We start from the raw sequence: 22,997 nt of genomic DNA, 5'->3' as shown, positions 1-22,997 counted from the left end.
ATTTAGCAGCAAAAAAAAGTCATGAGCAGTCGTTGTGTGCAGGCGGGACCGAGAGAGGCTGCACAGAAAGCTGCCAGGGCCGGTAGAAAACGGAGCGGCAGCTGGCAGCTTCACCCCCTTGTTGCATTAACTTTTTAAAGTTTCGCTCTTAGATTGTCCAAAACTTAGGTGGCAGCTGGGGTGGCTGTATTATTGTTAAAACTGCAAAAAGAAAAAACTCTTCATAACAAAGTCCTGGGCTGAATTTTACTCCCAGTACTCCTGGATCACGTGGCACATGCAATTTTTCTGATGCACACCCACAGTTTTTTTTCCTGGCTACACTAGTCGTTGTAAGACAAACATCTTTTTTCAATGACAACTCCTGCTCTGTGTGTTTTTCTCAGCTATGGTGCTGCTGTTTGTGGTGTGGATGAAGCGCAGAGAGAAGGAGCGGCAGGCGAAGCCCCTGCTGATCGACCCCGAGGACGACGTCAGAGACAACATCCTCAAGTATGACGAGGAGGGAGGAGGAGAGGAGGACCAGGTAACGTTTGTGAACATCATAAATATACACATACTTTAACCCTCATCTTACCAACCGGGGTTCCCAAGAATAATCTACTATAAGAAACAACAATCATAGCAAAATGTTAACCTATTTCTTCTCAAAACATTATTAGTTATGTAATTTTTGCCATCTGAAAAAAAAAAACGTGTTACTATTATTTTAGGAAAGTTACAGTTAAAGATAGGGTCGACGATGTTGGAAAGCTAGCATAATTTGAAAGTAACATCGCCTCAGGAGCTCCGTCTAAACCCACCCCCTCCCCTCGGGGTTCCTTCCAATGCAACGCCCCCCCACATACATACACGAGCACTGCCGCATCGTAACTACTTCACCGACACAGAGCGGAGAGAGGACCTCAACTACACAACTGGGCTGAGTTTTCTCTTCCATTCTCCAGTAAACTTGCGGCGGCGACGTGCTTTGAGTTCAAGCTGGTGCACGCCAAGGGTATAGTGCGAGCAGGGAGGCAGGGAGGCATCTGATTGGTTCTTTCCAAGCAGACTGCGAGGCAGTGATTGGAAGACGTTTTTTACAGGATTACAGCAGCTACAGATGACGGCTCGTTTCCGGTCCTCTTTCAGAGCTCATCAGTAATGGATCGCTGTCGGGGTGTAAGACCATTTAAACCAATATAACAAATAATGTATACTGGATAACATCGTCACCCCTGTGTTTGATTTGCATACTGTGTAAAACAGTACAGAGCACAATAGGAAATCTGTCTGTCTCCTTCAAAATGACTGACAGTGCCCCCAGACCATCTGACAGTGTGTGATACTTTAAATTAGGACCCATGGCAAACATGTTATCTATCTATTCTATTTTAAATAGCTTAACTGCATATAGGCTGCAATTGGGTGCTTTTGACTGGGATCCCCTAGAACCACAACACATTTGTATTTTTAAAAAGCACTAATTAAAACAGCAACAGAAAACAATGATATGAAGTCATTAGGAACAAATTGGATTAGATTAGATGACTTTATTATTCCCTGTAAGGGAAACTAGTTTGGTCCCCCATGCACAGTGAGAGAAACAACGGAGGCAACCTAACACATTATTCCAGGAGGACATTAGTGTAGTTCAGAAGCCTGCCTTGCACAAACAATTAAAACATAATGTACTTCATAAAATTGATCAATTAATTATGGCTGCAACTAATGATTACTTTTATGATCAGTTATCCGCCAGTTATTTTGTCGATTCATGTATTGATTGTTCTCACACTTGAGAAGCTGGAACCGGTGAATATTTGGCATTTCTGCTTGAAAAACAAGTAAAACTTGTCAATTTATTGATTAGCAGGCAATAAATATGAGATGAAACTTAAACTTGAAGTAAAGTTTGAACACGCCTCCTGGTTCTTTCCTCCAAAACATTTTCTGATGAGTCAAAGTGATTATATAACCAGGCTTCACCGTACATCTGTTAATCCTGTTCCTGGCAGTGATGCCAAATAAATAAAGCAAGAACTCGCCACAAAACTCTGATAAAAGACTTTTTAAACTCAGAAGACTTCCGAAGAAAAAATAACCTTTTTAAACACACAGGAGTAACGTTTTCCAACCAGTCAGATTTCATATCATTCATTTTCATATCATTCATTCAATCTTTATTTAGTCTCGATAGATCATTGAGAGCAAGCTGTCATTTACAATGATGTTGATGCTGCCTCTTTTCTTTTTCGAAGGTCAATTATTAACTCCACTGTCGCACTAAAATTATATTTAATGTAAGTGAGGGAACACAGAAAATTTGTTCATCTACCGCAACTGTAAAATGAACCGTGTAGACTGGGAAAGCCTTGATCAGCTGGACCGCAAACAGGGTCTAATGTAAATAAAGAAATGGTAACACTTCATTTTACAGGTCCGCAAATTTCATGGTAATTAGGTGATAATTAGCAAGCAACCTGTTTGAAATTTCTTTGGAGTTATTGCCAAATTACCCCAATATTTACCTCAAAATTTACCTAAAATCACTTTCTTATAAACATTATTTAATAATTATATTCCGCTATTTCCCCAATAGCTGGTAATTTATTTAATACATTTCCAGGAAAAGAATACATTTCCATGTCTGCTGGTAAATATAGGATAATTAGCAAATAACTTAATTGAAATTTCTTAAAAAAACTCCCTGAATCATGACATCAGCTACCAGGTGACATTTGTTTAGACAATAAGTCACACAATGGTGAGATTTGTGCCTGATCAGAAGTGTCTTCTATTAATTAATTATTAATTTTGAGGTAAATATTGGGATAATTTGGCAGTAATTTCAAATAGGTTACTTGCTAATTATCACCTAATTACCATGATATTTGCAGACCTGTAAAATGAATTGTTACCAAAGAAATAAACTTTTTCTTAAAAAGTGAATAAGACTTGGAGAAAAGTTTTCAGGGAGAAATCTGCCCTCTGCCCTGCAAACAAGAGCTGTGGCTGGAAATGCTGCTTGGCTTGAGTTCCACGTACGGTCGGATGTGCAGCTCTTTCTTTTTGATGAGCCCAGAAATAGCTATAGAAGTTCTACGCCTACTGCACACCATCTGATATTATTGTCTCAATAAAACCTCCAATAAAGGCTCCAACAGCTTTGATTAATTCAGAATTGTAATATTAATTATGCCATTTTTAATACTTGCTATTTGCCAACACCCACACACACACACACCAGATATCTAGCGCATAAACACACGCGAGGATCAGATGGCTGCCGTGAACATATTTTCACTCTTAGGCACCTGTGTGAGGATTTAATACAACACAGAGAGAGAACATATTGGTTTGTGAACTCGCTTTAAGAGCAGTGTGACAGTTTGAAGCTCATATTTCATACGTCAGTTAAATAATAGTGTTTGTTGTTCATATTCTGAATTTAACAATAGCTCACAGCTCATATTATCAGCGACGTTGGATCAGCTGCTTTCTGAATACTAACATGTTCTTGCCGGCACTTTCAGTGTTTTTTTTTTTTTATCATTTCAGACTTCCCCGAACGTCCCTGTTCTAACATTAGAACACTATGAATTGTGGGTAATTCCCTCAAGCAAAGACTGCAGCACTGCAGGTTTACAAAAGGGCTCGAGAGTCCGTTAGAAAGCCCTGCGGCACAGATTCCTCTGCAGGTCGGCCCTGAGCCCTCGCAGACTTGACAGGAATGCACATCAAACTGTGAGAGTCTGTGAGGGATGACAGTGGGACCGGGCCACAGTATACAGACCAACCTGGAGACTGAGCTCCATTCAGTACTGTATTCAGAGACATTAGAAAGAGGTTGATTATTTGGGGTTAAATTGCTGTGATCCTACTGAATTATTATATTAAACAAAACACATTTAAACAAAGAAGCGGTCGTCAGTAAATCAGGAAAAAAATGTCTAGTGGATGATGCAGGATGAACTGTCGCTTAAAGTTCCTGTTAGTTGAACAACATGTCAGCTCATTCTCGCTGTGTCCTCAGGATAAATAGATGGAACAACGTCGGGCTTCAATATAAGTTTTGCATCAAACCCTATCTGGTTTTGGGTAACATTTTCAAAACAGTGCTCTGAAAAGTGAAGCCAACAAGGAAGTGCCAAAAGCTGCAGTTCCTCAAATGGCCATTTGGGGCTGGCTCCAAAGGCGAGTCAATCCCCATAGACCCCCATGTTAAAATGCCTGACTTTACTGCAGAAATAAACATGTTTACAGCCTCGTAGAAATAGCTGGTCTCTATAGCTAATATCCCCGTTCACAACAACTGTACGGGAAGTGAATTTTTATATAAGTCACCTGTTTAATTTATATTAAGTGCCGTACCAGGTCGCTAGCTGCTCGCTGTCTCCTCTTCTGCGTCACCCATGCCGCCTCAGCTCCACCGATGACCCTTCTCTTTGCCCATTTTTGGATTAGCTGGGAGTTTGGCTGTGTTGTCACTGCCAAGATGGCGACGGCCGGAACCGCCCACTTTGAGCTTCACAAAGGCTCTTCGGAAACCTTTGAGTGACGTCATGGAGACTACGTCCATGGTAGTAATGGAAGTTTGGCTGGGACATTACAATTTTTCCCAAACAAACTGCATCTATAGATTTCTCTCTGATTTTCAGATCCTTTGGTAATAAAACATGAAGACTCACCATCTCTCCTTTTGCAACTTTCCACCCGAAAAACAGAACTTGTTTCTGCCATCGCTTTGAAAATAGTGAAACTTAGCTTACAAAATAGCGATACGTAGCTACACCTGACTTCTCCTCTGATACCCCTCGTTTCACCGTAGCATTATGCTAATGATATGGAAAGCCCCACACTGTAATTTGATGGGATTGGTTCCTTAAATATGTGACGTATGAAACCCTGGCTGTCTGTCTCCGTGTTTGAAAGTGGAAATGATCAGTCCGTTCGTTGACTGCTTATTTCGCTCATGATATGTCTTGTAGCATGTAAAAAAAACACCATACTGTATATGCATGTTAACAAGGTTACAAATGTGATTTTCATTCATCATCCCCTCCATGTCCTTCTTCTAGGACTACGACCTGAGCCAGCTGCAGCAGCCCGAGTCTCTAGAGCACATCATCAATAAGCCGGCGGGGGTGCGCCGGGTGGACGAGAGACCTGTGATTGCTGAGTCACAGTACCCCGTCAGACCCAGCCTGCCACACCCTGGAGATATAGGAGACTTCATCAATGATGTAAGTTCAAGAATGGAAGAAAATGTTTGGTGTTTTTTAACTGTTTCTGTTTATAAGCTGGACAGTATTTACCTACCTAGTAGCTGGATTCTTGCGATGTCATGAGATCATGTGAGAATCGCAGGATCACATATCACACAAAAATCCATCTTGTCAGGCTTCGAGTAATGAGTTTGTGTCCAGCAAGCAGTGGTGTAGCGGTCGTTGACGAGGTGGGTGTACTACTAGGTAGATGGGTAACGTTTGTAGGTTACCAGGGAGAAAGTGGGTATACTGTAAACCACCCGAAAAAGAAGTGAGTATACTCTGTATACCTGCATATACCCTCCATTACACCACTGCCGGCAAGCCAGATCATGGACCAATCAGCGTCCTGTGAAAAACTACTGGAAGCTACGGCTTAGGCATGTGTGAAACGACACAGAGCGACTGTTCGTTCTAAACAACAATGGCTGCTCCTGAACAGCTAAGCGTAGACAAAGACTGTATATTGCCAAGAAGTGAAAGTCAATTGTTCGTTCCATTTCAACTTCATCGCCCAGCAGCAGAGATACGCCTCCGCCATTTTGGACTGAAAGCAAAGTAAAACATTCGCCTAAAAAGTACCATACAAAAGTAAAACTAAATTATTTCTATTCTATTGTCATATTCTACCAAAATGACCTGTGTTTAACAATAAAATCTGATAAATATAATATGCGTTTACAGTCCAAAATGGCAGCAGTGGCTGTTTTGTTTCTTTGCTTCTATACTCTTTAGTGTAGATGCTGCAATAACAACAGTTCTATCAGAACTTGAGAGTATTTCTTCATTGAAAGAAGAGCAAAGAACGGCTCTGAAGGCTTTTATCGATGGAAAAAGATGTTTTCGCTCTTCTCCCGACTGGAGTTTGAGTGACAGATGGTTCAACCAATCACCTGCCAAGTAGTTTTTCAAAGTGTCTGCCCTTTTCCAAACAGTTTCCAGTGACAGATTCTCAGATGGTTCTGTGAAACAAACCATCTGGCGGGTCAGGTTAGGACAGTCTAGCAGCGTCCACAGACCTCATTGATGTGACTCATACAAAGGTTCAACACAACATGAAGGGATTCACTCTTTTTTCTCCAGAGTTGTGTTCCTGTCAGCAGGGATAGTTAGAAGTATGTGTCCCCTGTACAGAGCTCAGTGTCTGGCTGTGAAACAGCATGAAGACCATGATGGAACATTAAAACCCTGATGGGTGGATGAGCAAGATGAGACGCGGTTTATTGCAACTTTTGCAGTCTGGCCACCTGAACCTGTTACTGTGTGAAAAATCACCATCTCCATGTTATTGTTGGTGAACAATATCCGTGTATCCATTCACACATTTGATGCACATTTTGAAGTATCACATTAAAAAAGTTGTGTGGAAACGTCAAAATTTGATAAAACTTCCACAAATGCTGAAATTTGTTTATGCTTGAGGTGGTTTTTCCCTTTTCAAAAGAGTTGATGCACTAAATGGATTATTGAAACCTTTGCCGAATAAATCTGACGTGGCGAACATTTAACTCACATGACTGATCAGCTGTTTCCGCTGTCGGCATCTCCTGGGATATTTCCATAATGTGCGATTGCTTGTCTTCGTGTCCGGACATCATGAAACATGGCCGATACTAGCTGACATGAGAAAACAATAAAAATGTTCCCAATTGAAACAAATTCCTGAAGACTTCTCTCCATTTTTGACTCGTACATGGGTTAGATGCAGGTTAGACCATGGGTTGGACAGCCAAGCAGACTTGTTTTGTTTCCGGTTCGCTCCCTCTACTTCTTCTACTCTGTTTACTGGCAGATTACAGCCATGCGTAGCCTGTAGCTCCAACTTCTGACCAAACTACCCTGTACCTGACAAGCTGAGTTTATTCTCTCCAAACCAGTCGATGGAATCACGCCTAACTCACATTTCTTTTTTTGCGACATTTCAAAAGTTTGCTTCAAATTTGCTTGACAATTGCATGGAAACACAGCTAATGACCGTCCTAAATCCAGTGTTGCTAAAAGCCCATCCTGATACAATGTACAGGTCTAACCACGCTGTGTGTCTCCATGTCTCCAGGGTCTGAGGGCAGCAGACAACGACCCCACAGCTCCTCCCTACGACTCCCTGCTGGTGTTCGACTACGAGGGCAGCGGTTCAACCGCCGGCTCCGTCAGCTCGCTCAACTCCACCAGCTCAGGGGACCAGGACTACGACTACCTCAACGACTGGGGCCCTCGCTTCAAGAAGCTGGCCGACCTCTACGGGGGAGGGGACGACGACTGAGGGCGGAGCGGGGGGCTGGGTGGGGCTGCGGCAGGGGTCGGGAGAGGCGGGGTCCGGTCGGATGGATGCTCTTAGAAACCACGGGCAGGGGGCCAAGAACACGGACGCCGTCTCCATGGTCGACATGTGAGGAACAGACCCTTACGTGGGCTGCGTTTCGGCGACCGAGCCCGCAAACATGAATCCCGCTGCAACGCAACTGTATTCTGGCTTTATATTTTGTAGTGGCGAGTTTGTAGTGTGATTTCCTTTCTGTTGTTCTCTCACCGTGCTGGACCCGGAGCTCTCTGGGGAGGAATCAAGGCGGTCGTGAGAGACGCGAGTAGTGAATTTGTGCTTTGATTGATTTTTTTTTAAAACGAAACCATCTATTGCTTTAGTCTCACACTGAAGAGAATGTTTTGGGAAGACGCTCTCTGACTCTCTCTTTCACTCTTGTCAACTTGAATTTCCTTAGAACAGAAGCACTGTCATTTTATAAAGTGCCTTTTGTGGTGTGTTTTTGTATCAGACTCCTGCTATCTCAGGATCGGTTGCCATTCGTGCAGTACAGTGGAGGCGCGTTCTGTTGTCGCCGCCGCTGCCCCCCCTGCGCTCCTCAAACCAGCCCTGCCTGTCACTCTCCTCCCCGTCACAGTGGTGCAGATGAACAACCCCAGCAGCCATGTCCCAGGAGGGAAGGACACAACCAGGGCAGACTATCGGATCTCATAACCCAATGAATTATGGCCAAGAAGAAGCCAATAACAGTTGCTGTGGGAAGACAACACTCTCCTCCGAGGACCTTGACTTTCACAAGCATCACCTGTCGACGCTGACATTGTGCGAGACCATTTTTATACATGCGGAGGTTTTCTAATTTAGTGGAGAATGCCTGCCTTTCCTCTGTGGACTCATGAGTTTAGGAGCCTTTATGTTGAGATGCTTGCCTGCCCTGTATGGTTTTGTGTTGCTCTCTCCACAGTGTAAAGCTTATGTACTGTAGGCATGATCTGATTAGTCAGACAGTGTAAGAAAGTGGAAAATGACTTGGAACAAAAGCATCTGAGAAAGATTTTTTTTTGTTTTGTCGCCTTGAACATTCCCGTTTTTTATAGGCCAACAAAACTATTAAAAGGTGCATGATTTTTTTTTTTCAAAAATGTTTTACTCAAAGCACTTGTTACTATGTGGTGAGAATGTGAAAATAGTCAGCGGAAACTATATGAATATACTCTGTATAAAGACACTGAGAAAAAATACTGTAAGATACCTATTTTTGAAGTATTGATGACATAAAAGTTGCTGCTCTTTCTCTCTAGCTCTTCACTGGGTTTAGGGGATTTTTGGCCCGTTCATTTTTAATATGTGGATATTTTTTGTTTCTTTGTCTTCTGTTGAAGCATAACTCCATTTTTTAAGATGCCTGCTTAGTTTTGTTTCAGTTTTGCTCTTCATTTCTTCTTATGAGATTGTTTTCTAAAAAGGAAAAGCTTTGTTATACTCCTTTTATATGTGAAAACACAGCCTTCCCCCTCTCACTCTGTATTGTCTCTGACAGACGTGTTCCTCCCGTTGGCCTCTGGCCTCGGGACAGGAGAAGGGTCATTAGCCATGCCTGCTGATAGTTGTTCTATTATTCAGTGTCCTGGACTTCTTTTATTCATTCATCTAGATACTGGATGTGTGCTTCAGAAAATAAACAAGACATGTTTTGAAAATGTGCTATCTTTTTTTCGAATATTCCCTACATTCGTCATTTTCAGGTGTTTGCTGAAGCTTTAAATTATAAGGGGCTTCTGTGGTCTTGCTTTGAAAATCATTATTTATGGCAGCTTTATCTTGACCAGCCTAGACTTAAAGCCGCTATTTTCCGTTGGTACATTTGGCTGCGCCGAGTCAAACCATACAGTGCTGATTTGTGTTTCCATTAACAATTTTAGTGCCCCGACTTGTGCGGCGACACGCCCGAGTTGGACCATCTCCGGAGTCAGGCCAAAGTGCGCGTCGACGTCTTGACGACCGCTGCCAACCCATGACGACCCCCTTCAAACAAGTGTGTGTGTGAGACAAGAGAGAAACGTTTTTAAAAGTGTCTTTCTTGAAGTACTTTTGTAGCTTCTAAATGAATCTCTGTGGTTTGAAGTTTAGTTTCTCTGCTGCGTCCCTGTTTGGACTTTCAGATACCTGCTTTATTTTACTGTTTTGCCTTCAGCTGTATAGGAGTCGTGTTACTGCTGATGAAAACCCAACATTTCCTGATTTTGCGGCTTCATGATAAACGCTTTTAAAATAACAAAATAACAGGGGACTTTTATTGTGAAGAATTTATAGGAAGAGTATTGATCACCAAATTAGCGGAGTTTTTATAGCGGCTATTCTTCAATAAAAACAACTAAATACTGCAGGGAGGAAGAGAACAAGCAGCAAAAATAACAGGGGACGTTTATTGTAAGGAATATAGGAAATGAATCCACCATTTACAGATGCTCCCTTGACCACTATAGTTACAGCCATGGTGGGTTAATGGGGTCGTGTCTAGAAGGTATAACCCACACCTCTCGCGAGATGGTTAAGGTTAGGCATTGAACTCGAATGGTTAAGGTTAGGATAGTTAAGGTTAGGATATGCCGTCGGGCAGCAAGTCTCACGAGAGTTTTTGCACGTTTTTGCAAGTTTTTTGCAATTTGCCGGTTACCTTCTAGACACAACCTTGCAACAGAGATGCATATCCCTGCTGTGCTGGGCTGATGCATCGAGTCAAACCAAGTCAAGCCAAGCCAGCCCATGTGTATGGAAAAAGGCTATATATGTGTTGGAAGTATGCATGTCTCTGGCTCAACCCCACCCCACCACCTCTCCCTTAAACATACAAATTCCAGCTTTAAACTAACTACATTTTCAAATTTGTTAATGAAATGATTGCTTTGTATTTGCCCATTGAGTGATTGTACGTCTTAATGTATTTTTAAGTGTTAGAAAGCGTCATGAAGCGGAACAGACTCCCTTTGGAATTACGCACTTAATCTTTGACCCTGTTGTTTGAATACGGCTTCATTTTCTAATAAAACACCCCGCTATCTGTCTCTTTATTGCGTCTCAGAAGAAGAAGAGGTCAGGAAGTATATTTGTGTCCATTCCTGTGATTTCAATTAGTCGGCTGAAGCACCAAAAAACCCACTGGGGACTTAAAAGGGATTTAATCCTCTCCGGCTGTGTGTCTATCAATTAGCCACACCATTAATCCCCACGGCGTAATCTCATTAGATAGAGCGCCTTTAATGAGACACCCAGAGAGAACGCAGAGAGGCAGGCGAGAGGAGAGGAGAGAGAGGGAGAAAAATGAGGCGGTGGCAAGATGCAGGTAGGCCGTGTGGAGAGGTGATTAGTAGGATGGAAGAGAGGGTCAGCGGAGAGAGAGAGAGAGGGGGATTCAAGCTTGGCAGGGACAATGCATAACATTTAGAAAAGGGTTTGGGGAAAAAGGTTAAATATGAGGCAGATAAATAGGGTGCTACTTAATCGTGTGTTGTCCACTACGGCCAGAGATTAGAGGAGTGGGAGCAAAGACAGGTAGAGGTGAACAGAGCTGATGGAGCTTTTAGAGGTGCTTTCATTCCTCATCTACACTGGAGCGTCCCAGTAATGAGAACATCCGGTAATAAACCTAAGTTAACCTTTACTGTAGTAAATTCTGCTGTGGACCTACGCTACAGAGGTGGGCTCCACTGCTCTGACATAATAATCAAGTTGGTAAAAGGTCATCTTGGTCATAGCCAGTCAGCAGATAAGGAGATTAACTTCAGAGAAGGTTTCTTTGATGGGCTTAGCTGAAGTTCACTTGGTCTCCCCGTGGTAGAGAGGCAGAGTGGAAGAAGAAAGCAAACTCAAGTTGCCCCCTTGATAAATGGCGTATATAGACAGAGCTTTGCTGCTGGCTCGCAGCCAGCGCCTTGTGTGTTGTAAATAAAGTTCTCCTCTTCAAACACGTCCAAGCTTGGCTCTTTTCATTTCCTCTCTATATAGCTAGTGAGTCTCTTGGGCCGGTGCTGGGAAAAAGTCCAACGTGAAAAACACCACCGGATGTTGGTTCTGATGCCGGCTGTGTGATCAACTGTTCCCAGTTTAGTGTTGATGTTGCTATTCAGTAAAGGTGCCGCCCAGTACGAGCTGGCTCTGCTGGCTGGCTTTCTGCTGACACCACTCTGAGCCTGCTGCTATTTTAGGACTCGTCTAAAACGAGTTCAAAGCAGCAGAATAAATTTGATGTTCCTGCTGCAAGTGGGGGCGAGAGTATCTACTGTTTAACGACCAGCCATTTATGGATGGCTGGTCCAGTGGAGACACGCTGCTATTATCAAGACAGGGTGTTCATATCAGTCAGGGCTGGAACTCTCTGTGCATTATCAAACAGCATTTGAAAAGAGCATTTCCTGCTAATCGTGATTGCTTTTTGTAGTGGAGTATCTTATCATTAAAGGTCCTTTTTACTCCCCTACATTTATTCAACAGCTTTAGTTCCTATTAATGATGTAAATGCAGTCAGTGAAGTAACTATTATACTAGTACTGTAATATTGTAGCAATGCCTAGAATAAAACCTGGATTACCAACTGGGCAAAGCATGCAACAGCTAGGGGCCCCACACCTCCAGGGGCCTCAAAAAGCCAGGTTCACTCGACTTCACTGTGTGTCAGTTAATTACACATAAATTGATTAATTGCCAATTTGGAACACTATGACTTGACAGTATGAAAAGCACAGGAATCACTACACTATCACTTATGATCGGGGGTTTTTTAAGTATCCTGTTTATGTGTGGTGAGAGTGTAAACGTCATATCATGAATATGATCAAAACCAGGATAAGCCTCATAATCAGGATACTCCTGTGCATGTAAACCACACTCAGTGTGACGGTGAGCCAGCATGCACGATCTTGTGTCCTAGTCTTTTAGAAAGGTCACATGTCAAAATCTATTTCAAAGAGCTATATTGATGGGCAAAGTTGGCACCTCAGCAGCCTCTACCATCAGTGTATGAATGTGTGTGTGTGAATGGATGAACGCTGACATGTAGTGTAAAGCGCTTTGAGTGGTTGGAAGACTAGAAAAGTGCTATATAAATACAAGTCCATTTACCATTTACCATCTAAATTATATAGCCCCGGTGCTAAAGTAAGGGATTAAAAAAAGTGAGTTCCTAATAATAAAGTTGGATGAAAATAGAGAATTTAGTATAATAAAGAAGGAAAACATGTTTAACTGAGAGATTAAGATGTAAATAATTAAATAAGTGGTTAAAATAAACGGTTCTAAACAATATTGAAGGCAAACAGTGTAAAATAAATAAATAAATAAAAACACAGAATGAGCCTTTAGTTTCAGCTCTTGTGTTTGATTGGTTACTGGAGGTGTCAGTCAGTGACACCTGTGCGGTGATTGGTCGGAGGTCAGGAAGAGGGCGGGAGAGAAGAAAAAAGAAAGTTAGCATGGGTCGAAAAAATGGAGGAAGATAGTAGCTGTAGGTTAAGACACCAACATGCACTTTAGTTAGTTAGTAGCTAGTTTAACTGTATTGTTAGCATCGGCTTGTAGCAGTTTCTTAACATTAGCTTGTGTGACTAGTGGATAAATGAACAAGTGTAGTGTGAGCTTGGACCCGGGCGCTGGATTCAAGGTCAGACAGACCTCATGGTGACCTTGAGAGCTGTGTGTGTCCTCTGATGAAGACACCTGTTGGGCCTTTAAGATGCTACAAGCTCTGATAACACCATTGATGACCAGAAAGGACTGTTGGTGTGATGAGGATTTAATGACACCCAACTGTGAGTTAGACTTCTGTGTTTTTCCATATTCTCTTAAATCTCCCGACGTATGAAATGGATTCTTGTATAAAATATTTAAAGGTCCCATATCATGCTCAATTTAAGGTTCTTACTTGTATTTTGTGTTTCTATTAGAACATGTTTACATGCTGAAATGTTAAAAAAAAACACTTTATTTTCCTCATACTGTCTGCTTAAATATACCTGTATTCACCCTCTGTCTGAAATGCTCCGTTTTAGTGGATTAATAATAATAATACATTTTATTTAGTGGCGCCTTTCTGGACACCCAAGGACACCTTACAAAAATCAGTTAAAACATTGACAGATAAAACAATATAAAAACAACAGGACATGACAGAGACATATTTGTACAGACACATAGGATGGGTGATGATGAATACTAGAGAGAGTAGGCCAGTTTAAACAGGTGGGTTTTGAGGAGGGATTTGAAAGATGTGATATTGTCAGACTGCCGGATGTGTGGGGGGAGTGAGTTCCATAACCTGGGAGCAGCTGAATGCCCTGGCTCCCATGGTGCTGAGGCGTGAGGTGGGGGTGGTCAGAAGTCCGGCTGATGATGAGCGGAGGGAACGGGAGGGGGTGTACTCCTGGAGGAGGTCTGTGAGGTAGGTGGGGGCGAGGTTATGGAGGGCTTTGTAGGTGAGCAGAAGGTTTTGTGTAGTCGATCCGGGAATTTAACAGGGAGCCAGTGCAGCTAGATGAGGATGGGGGTGATGTGGTCGGAGGATTTGGTGCGGGTGATGATCCGATTGCAATGGAATTGCGTTGCTAGGCAACAGTTTGGATCCATGTTTACTTCCTGTCAGCTGATGTTATTTACATACTCTGCAACAGGAAACAAATTGAGACACATTTAGAATGTTTGTTTAAAACCGTGTGATGATGTATGTATTGTATATTTGTGACATCACAAATGGACAGAAATCCTAACGGCTTGTTTCAAACGCACAATTTCTGAATATGGGCTGTGTATATTTCTCCGTATATTGAGTGTTTTGATAGTTTAACAGTATTTATATAGCACTGCTTTATAATAAAAGAGACATGAAAATCTCACTTTTTACAATATGGGACCTTTAACTGCAAAAGTTGTTAAATTGATAGATATTGTGACACACCCCATAATAAAGAAGTGCAAAATAAAGCCAGGCCAAATGGGAGATGAAACACCTGAACTCATGTAATTTCATAATGAAAAAACTGATAGATCCCTAATGTGGTGTGATAGTGGGCAGGGGGTTCCCCTACATGTGTGAAAAATACAATGTGAATATTTTGATGTATTGAGGAAATATTACAAACACATAAGTACAATAAGCGGAAATGTCAAATATGAAGGTATATGATGAATGTATTCGTTTACCTTTAAGCAGCTTTGGCTGGGATTGTCCCAGAAACATAAATGCTTAATTGCTGGAATGGTACTACTGTGCTAAATCCAGCAATGTAAGATATGTGACTGTATGTGACGATTTTTAGGTTGTAGCGGGCTCAGTTTTAAAGCTAGAGTAAAGATACTGACATCATACGAAACTAGAAAACCATCCATTACACTAACCATGTCATACTAGTTTGTCGCCAAGGAGGCCAGATAACTCTCCAAACTTGCGCTAAATTTTGGCGAGGATTTACTGGCTTTGTGATTTTCAAAGGGGTCCCTTGACCTCTGACCTCAAGATATGTGAATGTAAATGGGTTCTATGGGTACCCACGAGTCTCCCCTTTACAGACATGCCCACTTTATGATAATCACATGCAGTTTGGGGCAAGTCATAGTCAAGTCAGCACACTGACACACTGACAGCTGTTGTTGCCTGTTTGGGCTGCAGTTTGCCATGTTATGATTAGAGCATATTTTTTTATGCTAAATGCAGTACCTGTGAGGATTTCTGGACAATATCTGTCATTGTTTTGTGTTGTTAATTGATTTCCAGTAATAAATATATACATGTAATTGTATAAAGCAGCATATTTGCCACTTCCATGTTGATAAGAGTATTAAATACTTGACAAATCTCCCTTTATGGTACATTTTGAACAGATAAAAAAATGTGTGATTAATTATGGACAATCATGCGATTAATCACGATTAAATATTTTAATCGATTGACAGCCCTAGTATAAATATATCTATAACACCCATACTAACTCAAAATGTTCCCTGGTCTATGTTTTTCTTGCGATTCCCATCTTTTCTATGCACCATGTCACTCATCCACATAATCCTTGTGACAAATTGTGTCATGTTTGGGCACTCAGGAAAGGGACACGAGCAAAACTCAGTGCACGTCAATCCCACTGAAAGGCGCTGGCTTTTTCTGCGGTCACTGCAGTAGAGGTGTGTGTGATGTTCCTGAGCTCTTGTGGAGCAGCTGGTTTCTGGAACAATATGGCCTCAATGGATCCGTCTTCTGGATGATGGCTAAGATGCCACACTGCTGTCTGATACATTGCTCTCAGAACATGTTGTTTGAAAGCATCTTCAGTTGAGTTGGAGTCGTGCCGCTGATGCATCAGTTGTGGATGCCAAACTGTATCTCAGCTCATCAAGGCCTGTCCTCTTTTGTCCATACAGATAGAGGGCATATTTTCTTGCCACAGGCAATGCTTCTTCCAAGCTGTCAGATAATCAGACAGTAGATGGTGCCAACATGTAGAGAAGCAAAGAAGTACATCTGTGTCAACAAATCTGATGATAAGACGAGAATGTGTCACATTTGTCGCTAACATCACGGGCTAACCTCCTTCACTTTAATCAGCAGGTAGCAAGCAAGCAAGACACGGGAACTCGGCTTGGCTCTCTCTCTCGCTCTCGACTCCACCGTGATGCTCGCTAACTTTAAGTACACAACCTACGCACGGAGTTATTCCTTAAAGGAGTTCGCTACTTGTATAAAACATTTAGTTTAAAAAACATATTAAAAATACATAATTCCCTCATGCTCAGGCCTGGCGGGGGAGTCAACTTGGGGCCGGCGGGCTTGCAATATTACTGGCGGAAACCCTGCACTAGACAACTTCACTACTGGGAATCCCCAGTGGAAACGAGACGCAAGCGAGATGTGAGGCGGTCCAATCCGCACTGACTCCTTCTCCGTCGGTCGGCTAAACCTGCCTTCAAGAAATCAACAGTGTTTGTATGTATTGATTCGTTGATTTTATTTCCCCACCCACCATAGCGAGTGAGGGGAATCTGCCCGTGGTTTAACAGGTGAGCTCACAGACAGACCAGGAGTTCAAACATCAAACAATATTATTTGGGTTTTTATTAAGCACGGTTGTATTACTTGGCAAAGTTTATCTAATCGATATTCCAAAGAAGCTGGTTTTGAACTCCTTCATTTTATTCCTCAAACATTATTATATCCAGCGTAGGAGGACTGTTTGATTTCTGGATCACTGGGCAAATAACTGAGCTGCTTACATGTTAATGTATCAATAATTTATAACACTCTGAAAGGATGCATGAGGGCTTTTATTTGTGATACTTTAAGTACATTTTGCTTCTAATACTTGTGTACTTGTTCTTCAGCAAAATTCTTCAGGGGGCACTCCACCTTTTTTACTTTGTGTACTTGTTCCAAGGAGTTTTACTCTGCCCATGAAAACCATTGATGTATAAAGAGAACTTGATACAGGCGGTTGCCCGTTCATTCCTGTGAGAGTTGCTCAGTGGCGCATGAAGCCAAAATGGCTCGACTGCCGATTGATAAAGTACCCGGATCGTCCGGCAATCTTCCGCATCCATTGGGCCCATAGAGCAGGTGCTGTAGCGTTTCCTTTAACTCCGCCTCCCAGCCCTCGCTCCAGCCTCGGTCTGGGGCTCATTCACATGAATGGAGGAAGGAAAATAACTCTAGATTTGGCTATTAGTGCATTTTACAACTTTTAGGACCTAATAAAAAAATATATATATATATATATATATATATATATATATAATAAGGGCCCCCCACCTGTATGGAGGTGCAATACTAAATCTTGGATCATTTTCACATCGTTATATACCTATGTGAATGAATCTGAACACGTCTTTCATTGCGGATAACTGTACCCCCTAATTTTGAGTTTTGACACTTGCGCTTCACACAACTGCCCAAACTCACTTGTTCATATCAGGAACATCTGTCATATAGAGAAGTGAAGTCCCTCCCCTTCCTGTGTCCCCCATGGGACCTTATTTTGGAAAAACATGTACAGTAGTCAACGGCGAGAGACAACACTTTTTTTGATCCGTTTGCATTGTGCCATGAATCACACATATGACCATTTGTCAATTTAAGGATAATTTTGCAAGTCAAGAAAGTCTCAATTTGTCCTAGGTTTGTCGTAGTATCATTTAGTTTCTTCCCAAACCGCTCAGAGAACTACGTCTCTCATCTCGTACAATATACGTCAATAACACTAGCTAGCTAGCTAACTTAGCTATGACCACGCACAAATGAAAACGTTATCTTACCTAATGTGCTTTATAAAGCGACTTTTCGTCTTTTTATCAGCCAGGAAGCAAAAGAACGAGCGAGACCCGTTGCTCGTTTGGAGTTCATCCCGGTACGAAACACAAAGGTGTCATAGCTTCAGCGGAAGAGAGCGACGTCACTTGCTCTATTTTTGTGTGTGTAGTCTTTCTAATTACGTATTTTCACAGTCTTATACTTGAACACGTTTACAACAAACTACCACTTTCTTGATTTGCAAAATTATCTTTTAAATTGACAAACATCATATGTGTGATTCTGGCGCAACTCAACGGGATTAAAAAAAATATTTGTTTCTCGCAGTCGACTACCGTTCATATGTTTTCTTGAAATAAGGTCCCATGGTGGTTCCACCGGAAGGGGCGGGACTTCGCCTCTCTATAATCACCATGAATGATGCATCATGGGAGTGCCCTTGTGTAATACATGAAACCTGTGGTGCTGCTGCTAATGCTGACTAGCTCTTTAGAGACCGGCTTCTCTGTGTGATTACATGCTAGAGTGCAGTTGGAAATTCGAGCTGCATCCTCGAGCACCGTGGCTGCTCTAATCAACTGGATGAAATTCCTTCACCTTAGCCACAGGTTAAGTGCCTTCCCCGGGACACTGGCTACATGTCTAAATGGTAGGAGATGATTCCTTCGCAGCCAAGTTAGTCTCTGGAGTCATTTAGGGTACAATCACGCTTCCATTCCCATCTGCCCCTCCATTTCCCTCTGTCAGCATCACTGCAGAAGACACACCAAAGCTTACCATGAATAATGGATGTCTAGCACACTCATTAGTATAAATAAATAATTGACCGCCACACATGTAACAGAATTAATCTTGTAAATGTAATGATGATATTACAATAACATGAAGGGGAGGTACGGGCCTTCGTATCTGGCCATGTGTCCAATGAAGCTGATTAGTCGCAGCTTGATGACTGTTCTTATGTTTGTGTCTTATGTATAGGTGAAGTGACTCATGGTCATTTATATATCTTTTTGTTGTTTGGCAATGTTGACAGTCTGTCTTATCGGTCAGTCCACCACTTTGGTCCAGACTGAAATATCTCTAAAACTTTTCAATGGATTACCATGAAACCTTTGTACAGACATTTATAGTGATCCTCGGACTTTTCCTCTTGCTCCGTCTCACTCCCTCTTCCTCTGCTTGCAGTTCTCATACTTAATGAACTGAAGTAACTCCAGGTAACTACTATTTTTTCTTTTTCTTTTTTGCTGTGGCAGAAAGATGTATGGACTCTACCGGCTGAGGACATGCATTTTTAATCGCTCAATAGACTACACCTACCAAGTAGAATAGCGATGCACCTCACACACCTTCATCTCCAACAAACAAGCATCTCTACCTCACGCACACGCATCGCACGGGTGCAACTGCGGTAATTTCACTCATAGCACAGACCAGTTTTTTCTGTAGCACAGTACAGCCCTGCTGCTTAACATCAGCACTTTAGCATTGTCATTTGTGAGCATGTTGCCATACTAGAGTAAAGCCCAGACACATCAAACCGACATCAAAGAAATAACGGCAACAAAGGCCACCAGTTGCGTTGCTTCACGTCGCCATTGTCTTGCCCAAAATGTTGCACTTGAACACACCGCAAGACTACAGCCAACGGCCAAACAACCACGTACGTTCTGCACCTCCGTGAGATGTAATAACTCTCCACACCAGCAGACGGCGGGTAGTCGGTATTAGTCATCAAAAAGGGAAACTGGAAGGCTGAGGATTGCTGATATACAAGCCGTTGTTATGATACGTACATGAACATAAAGCGGCGTCTATCGACCATGTCACACACACTCACTCACCACGTAGCTTCAGTCCAGATGGCCATGTAGCTGTGAAAATAATCCGTGTATTGGAATGATCAGATGATATGAAGATGAAAATGAGAAGAGCCTTTATGTGTTTTTCCTCTTGACTTTACTTGGCTTGCTTTCCTCACGTCCTTTTTTCTTCTCGTGCACTGATTCGTTTAGGCTGAACAGCCAATCAGAGTGATTTCTCTCATCGACGAGCGCCACCACTGATTTAACGTGCTGAATCGGCCAAAAAAAACTCCAACGTGGACAGACTAGAGCAGACGGTACGGGACACACCGAAAAAACTACGCCGACAGACGCTCACCGACGGCCCCAAATTATCCGACGGCCGGCCGTCAGCTTGGTGAGTCAGGGGCTTAAGCATTTAGCTCAAAGCACCGTTGTGCCTATGTACAGCCTCACAAAGCCACTAGCATGGCCTGTAGACTCTTAGTTTTGTTTTTTCAATGTCTGACCTCCAAAGTGTACTACCACACCGGACACTTACATTAGTCAAGCAGGTCGTTGTAAAGATGTTTGAGGATAATAGTAAGATCAACTCACATCAGCTCACTGATTGTTGATCAGTGGGTTTAGATGCAAAAAGCCGTTTTGACTTTCACATCAGCCTGTGTCGTGTAGAGTCTGACACCTTAGCTTGTTTGTTCCTGTGTGCGTCTGAGTGTGCGTCTAAGTGCATGTCACACATTTCTCTGTGTGAACCACAGGTGTGTACGCTCAACACATTTTGGTGCCTGTCCCGCCTCATATAGGAGATGACTTTGTAAATGGAGATGTTCCTCTCCTGTGGGCTGACGATGCCTGCTGCTTGACCTGATTCAGCTCCATTAAAGAGGCCAACAGGCTATTAACCCCCGCGTCAATACCTCACAGCTTTAGCCGCGCTTACAAACCCATTTCAGCAGCAGTCATAAACACCGGCCTTATATAGTATCTCCGGGCCAAAGCACACTGCCCCGGTCGACCTCATAACAAAGGAGTCCTAAAGTCAGCATTAACCTGGGTGGAACAAGGGCACACAGGAAACACACAGGACTTGCAAGGAGGTGTAAACTAATGAACTGTCATTGCATGTTATATTTCAGGTTCTGATTATTCGAGAAAGGCTGAAAATCATTCACTTTCATTTCGGGATAAAAGTGGTTATAGGCTACTGGATTGTGCATCTTAATGGATGATAAAGTGCGGCGACTGGATCACCGTGTGCCACATCAATTCATCCGAATCTCATTCTCACATTCCTCCTAGGAGAGAGTTTTATTCATAAGCTCGAAGCTTAATCAACAATATGCAAGGATGCGTTAAAAAGGATAAAATTAATTAACTGACTTTTAGTGTTGCATTTGTCTCACAGCGTGAGTATGGTGGGATTACAAATGGAATTTTGAATTTATTGGTTTGCAAAGTAATGTCAATGAAAAAACATCCCAACCTTCTTATTCATGTTGCTATAGGGGGCTTACCTTAATAAAGATTTTCATAACCATCTGATTCATGTGAGTAATGGGGGCAGGGGGAGCTGTCGTCAGCCTCTAACCATCATTAAAACTGAGCCCCTCTGTGAGCGTAAACAAGCAGAGAATTTCAGACTGGAGATTTATCATAACAGTGCAGGGAGAAGCACCCTGCTGAGAAGCACTATCACAGCAGTCAAACCCCATCTTGGATTCAGACAAAAGCACCCATAGCTAAGAACAGGCACAAGCAGGCGCGTGCCTGCACACACACACACACACACACACATAAACTTGCTTTTAGTAGGGTTTATTATATAATCTCACCCTGGGTGGAAGCAAAAATGATAACAATGAATGTAACAAATTAATAGCAACCCCCTTTAATAAATGTCACGGAAGGAAACGGTGATGTTACTTCGCTCCTCTTCCCTCTGGCAGGCTCAGGGTGTTTACCCAACACCCTCAGGTGCAGTGACTGAGACGTCCGCTAGGCAACCGCACCATCCCTGTTGTTGCTCTGCCTCTGGCACTCAAGTGGGAGCTTATGTGGACTTAACTCTGAAAGAGCAGCAGTGTTGAGGAGTGGAGGGAGGATTACCAGGAAAAATATTGGATTGGGCTGAGGCGAAAGGGTCGAGGCCTTACCTGAGTCACCAGCACCACCACCAGACAGACGCCACGAGGGAACGTCAGGCCACGCCGGTTCTGTACTCCCAACTGAAAGCCTGGTTTATCCAGCTCTGCTTTCTCACAGCAGCACAATGCTGTGATATTATTGGCAAGGCTACTGTTTCTTTTTCTTTTTTTGCCAAATGTGAGTGCCTGACAAGTTGGCCTAGTAATCTGTAATGTCCAGCAGAGCAAAGCATGAACATATGAACACTAAACTTCACCAAATGTAACAAGATAATATTAATTATAAAGAGCAACCTGCTGTTTCAGTCCACGTCGGCGGCAGGAGAATCCTATAATGGGGTAAAATTGCCACCTAGTGGCTCCCAGATGTACTTTCATTATGGAAAATGAAATTGTGGCTCATCACCACAGACTGACACTTATTGTTCCTCTTTGGTCAACAGCCGATAGAAAAGCTGCTCCCAATCATTGTAACATCAGGCAACAGTCCCAGTGGCAAGAATGGCCTAATTATTTCCAGCCCATGGTTGTGGCGAATGTTCGCAGCTGATGTTGCAGCTGTTGCCAATGCGCCGTGTTTTGGGCTGATAATGGAGAACGGACTCAAAACAAGACAGCCCAACAAAGAACAGCACAGACTGGTAGCAGACTGTGTGTGAGTGTGATTTTCATTATAGGCTGTGTGTTGTGCTCATGGGAGTTGTGCTCAATAGATACCTGTATAGACCCAGGGGACACACACTGTGTACTACATGTGGCTTTGCAGATGTTAGAGGATTAAGTGGAATTATCTGTGAACAGGTAGAGTAAGAAGGGAATTAAAGGCATTCAGCTCATTCATGTACACGCCTTAATATCCCCAGTGCCACATGCAGCACACATCCAGATGTTATAGTAATGCAATGCTGCCCCCTAGTGCAATACTAGGAAATACAAAAAAAACAGGTTAATGACTGACTGAAATCTCTTTAACCTTTTCCACTCCACTCCTCTTTTTCATGGATCCATTTTGTCTTTAGGGGGAGATAGCAGGTCAGCAGTAGATGTCACATAGAATTGGTGCACATCATCTGAAAGCTGGGAGCCTGAAGATTAATTTGAGATACTGAATCAGAAATAAAAAATAATTCATTAATTCATTAATAAAAAGTGTATAAGGGCTAATAACATTATGATAGATATGATGGCCATCCCCATGCTCTATTCATTTTTTGGGTTGATACCATTTGTTATCAACAATCCCCTCCA

General features: G+C 42.5%; 2 protein-coding genes across 3 annotated transcripts in view; one reads left to right on the top strand and one right to left on the bottom strand.

The window, feature by feature from the left end:
* Positions 1-9,212, top strand: part of cdh4 (cadherin 4, type 1, R-cadherin (retinal)) — a 255,715-nt gene extending 246,503 nt beyond the window's left edge. For both annotated transcript variants that reach the window (XM_037774104.1, XM_037774170.1), the window contains exons 15-17: positions 387-526; positions 5,061-5,225; positions 7,306-9,212. In XM_037774104.1, coding sequence (XP_037630032.1) covers positions 387-526; positions 5,061-5,225; positions 7,306-7,512 — 512 coding nt within the window. In that variant the 3' untranslated portion in view covers positions 7,513-9,212. The remainder of the gene's footprint in view (positions 1-386; positions 527-5,060; positions 5,226-7,305) is intronic.
* Positions 1-22,997, bottom strand: part of LOC119492355 (inositol hexakisphosphate kinase 2-like) — a 1,011,171-nt gene that overhangs the window by 679,307 nt on the left and 308,867 nt on the right. The gene's annotated exons all lie outside the window — the stretch shown is intronic.

Source organism: Sebastes umbrosus, chromosome 1, assembly GCF_015220745.1.
Source record: "Sebastes umbrosus isolate fSebUmb1 chromosome 1, fSebUmb1.pri, whole genome shotgun sequence".
Classification (NCBI taxonomy): Eukaryota; Metazoa; Chordata; class Actinopteri; order Perciformes; family Sebastidae; genus Sebastes; species Sebastes umbrosus.
Note: the sequence above shows the minus strand (reverse complement) of the source record. Positions and strands in the feature narration are given on the sequence as shown.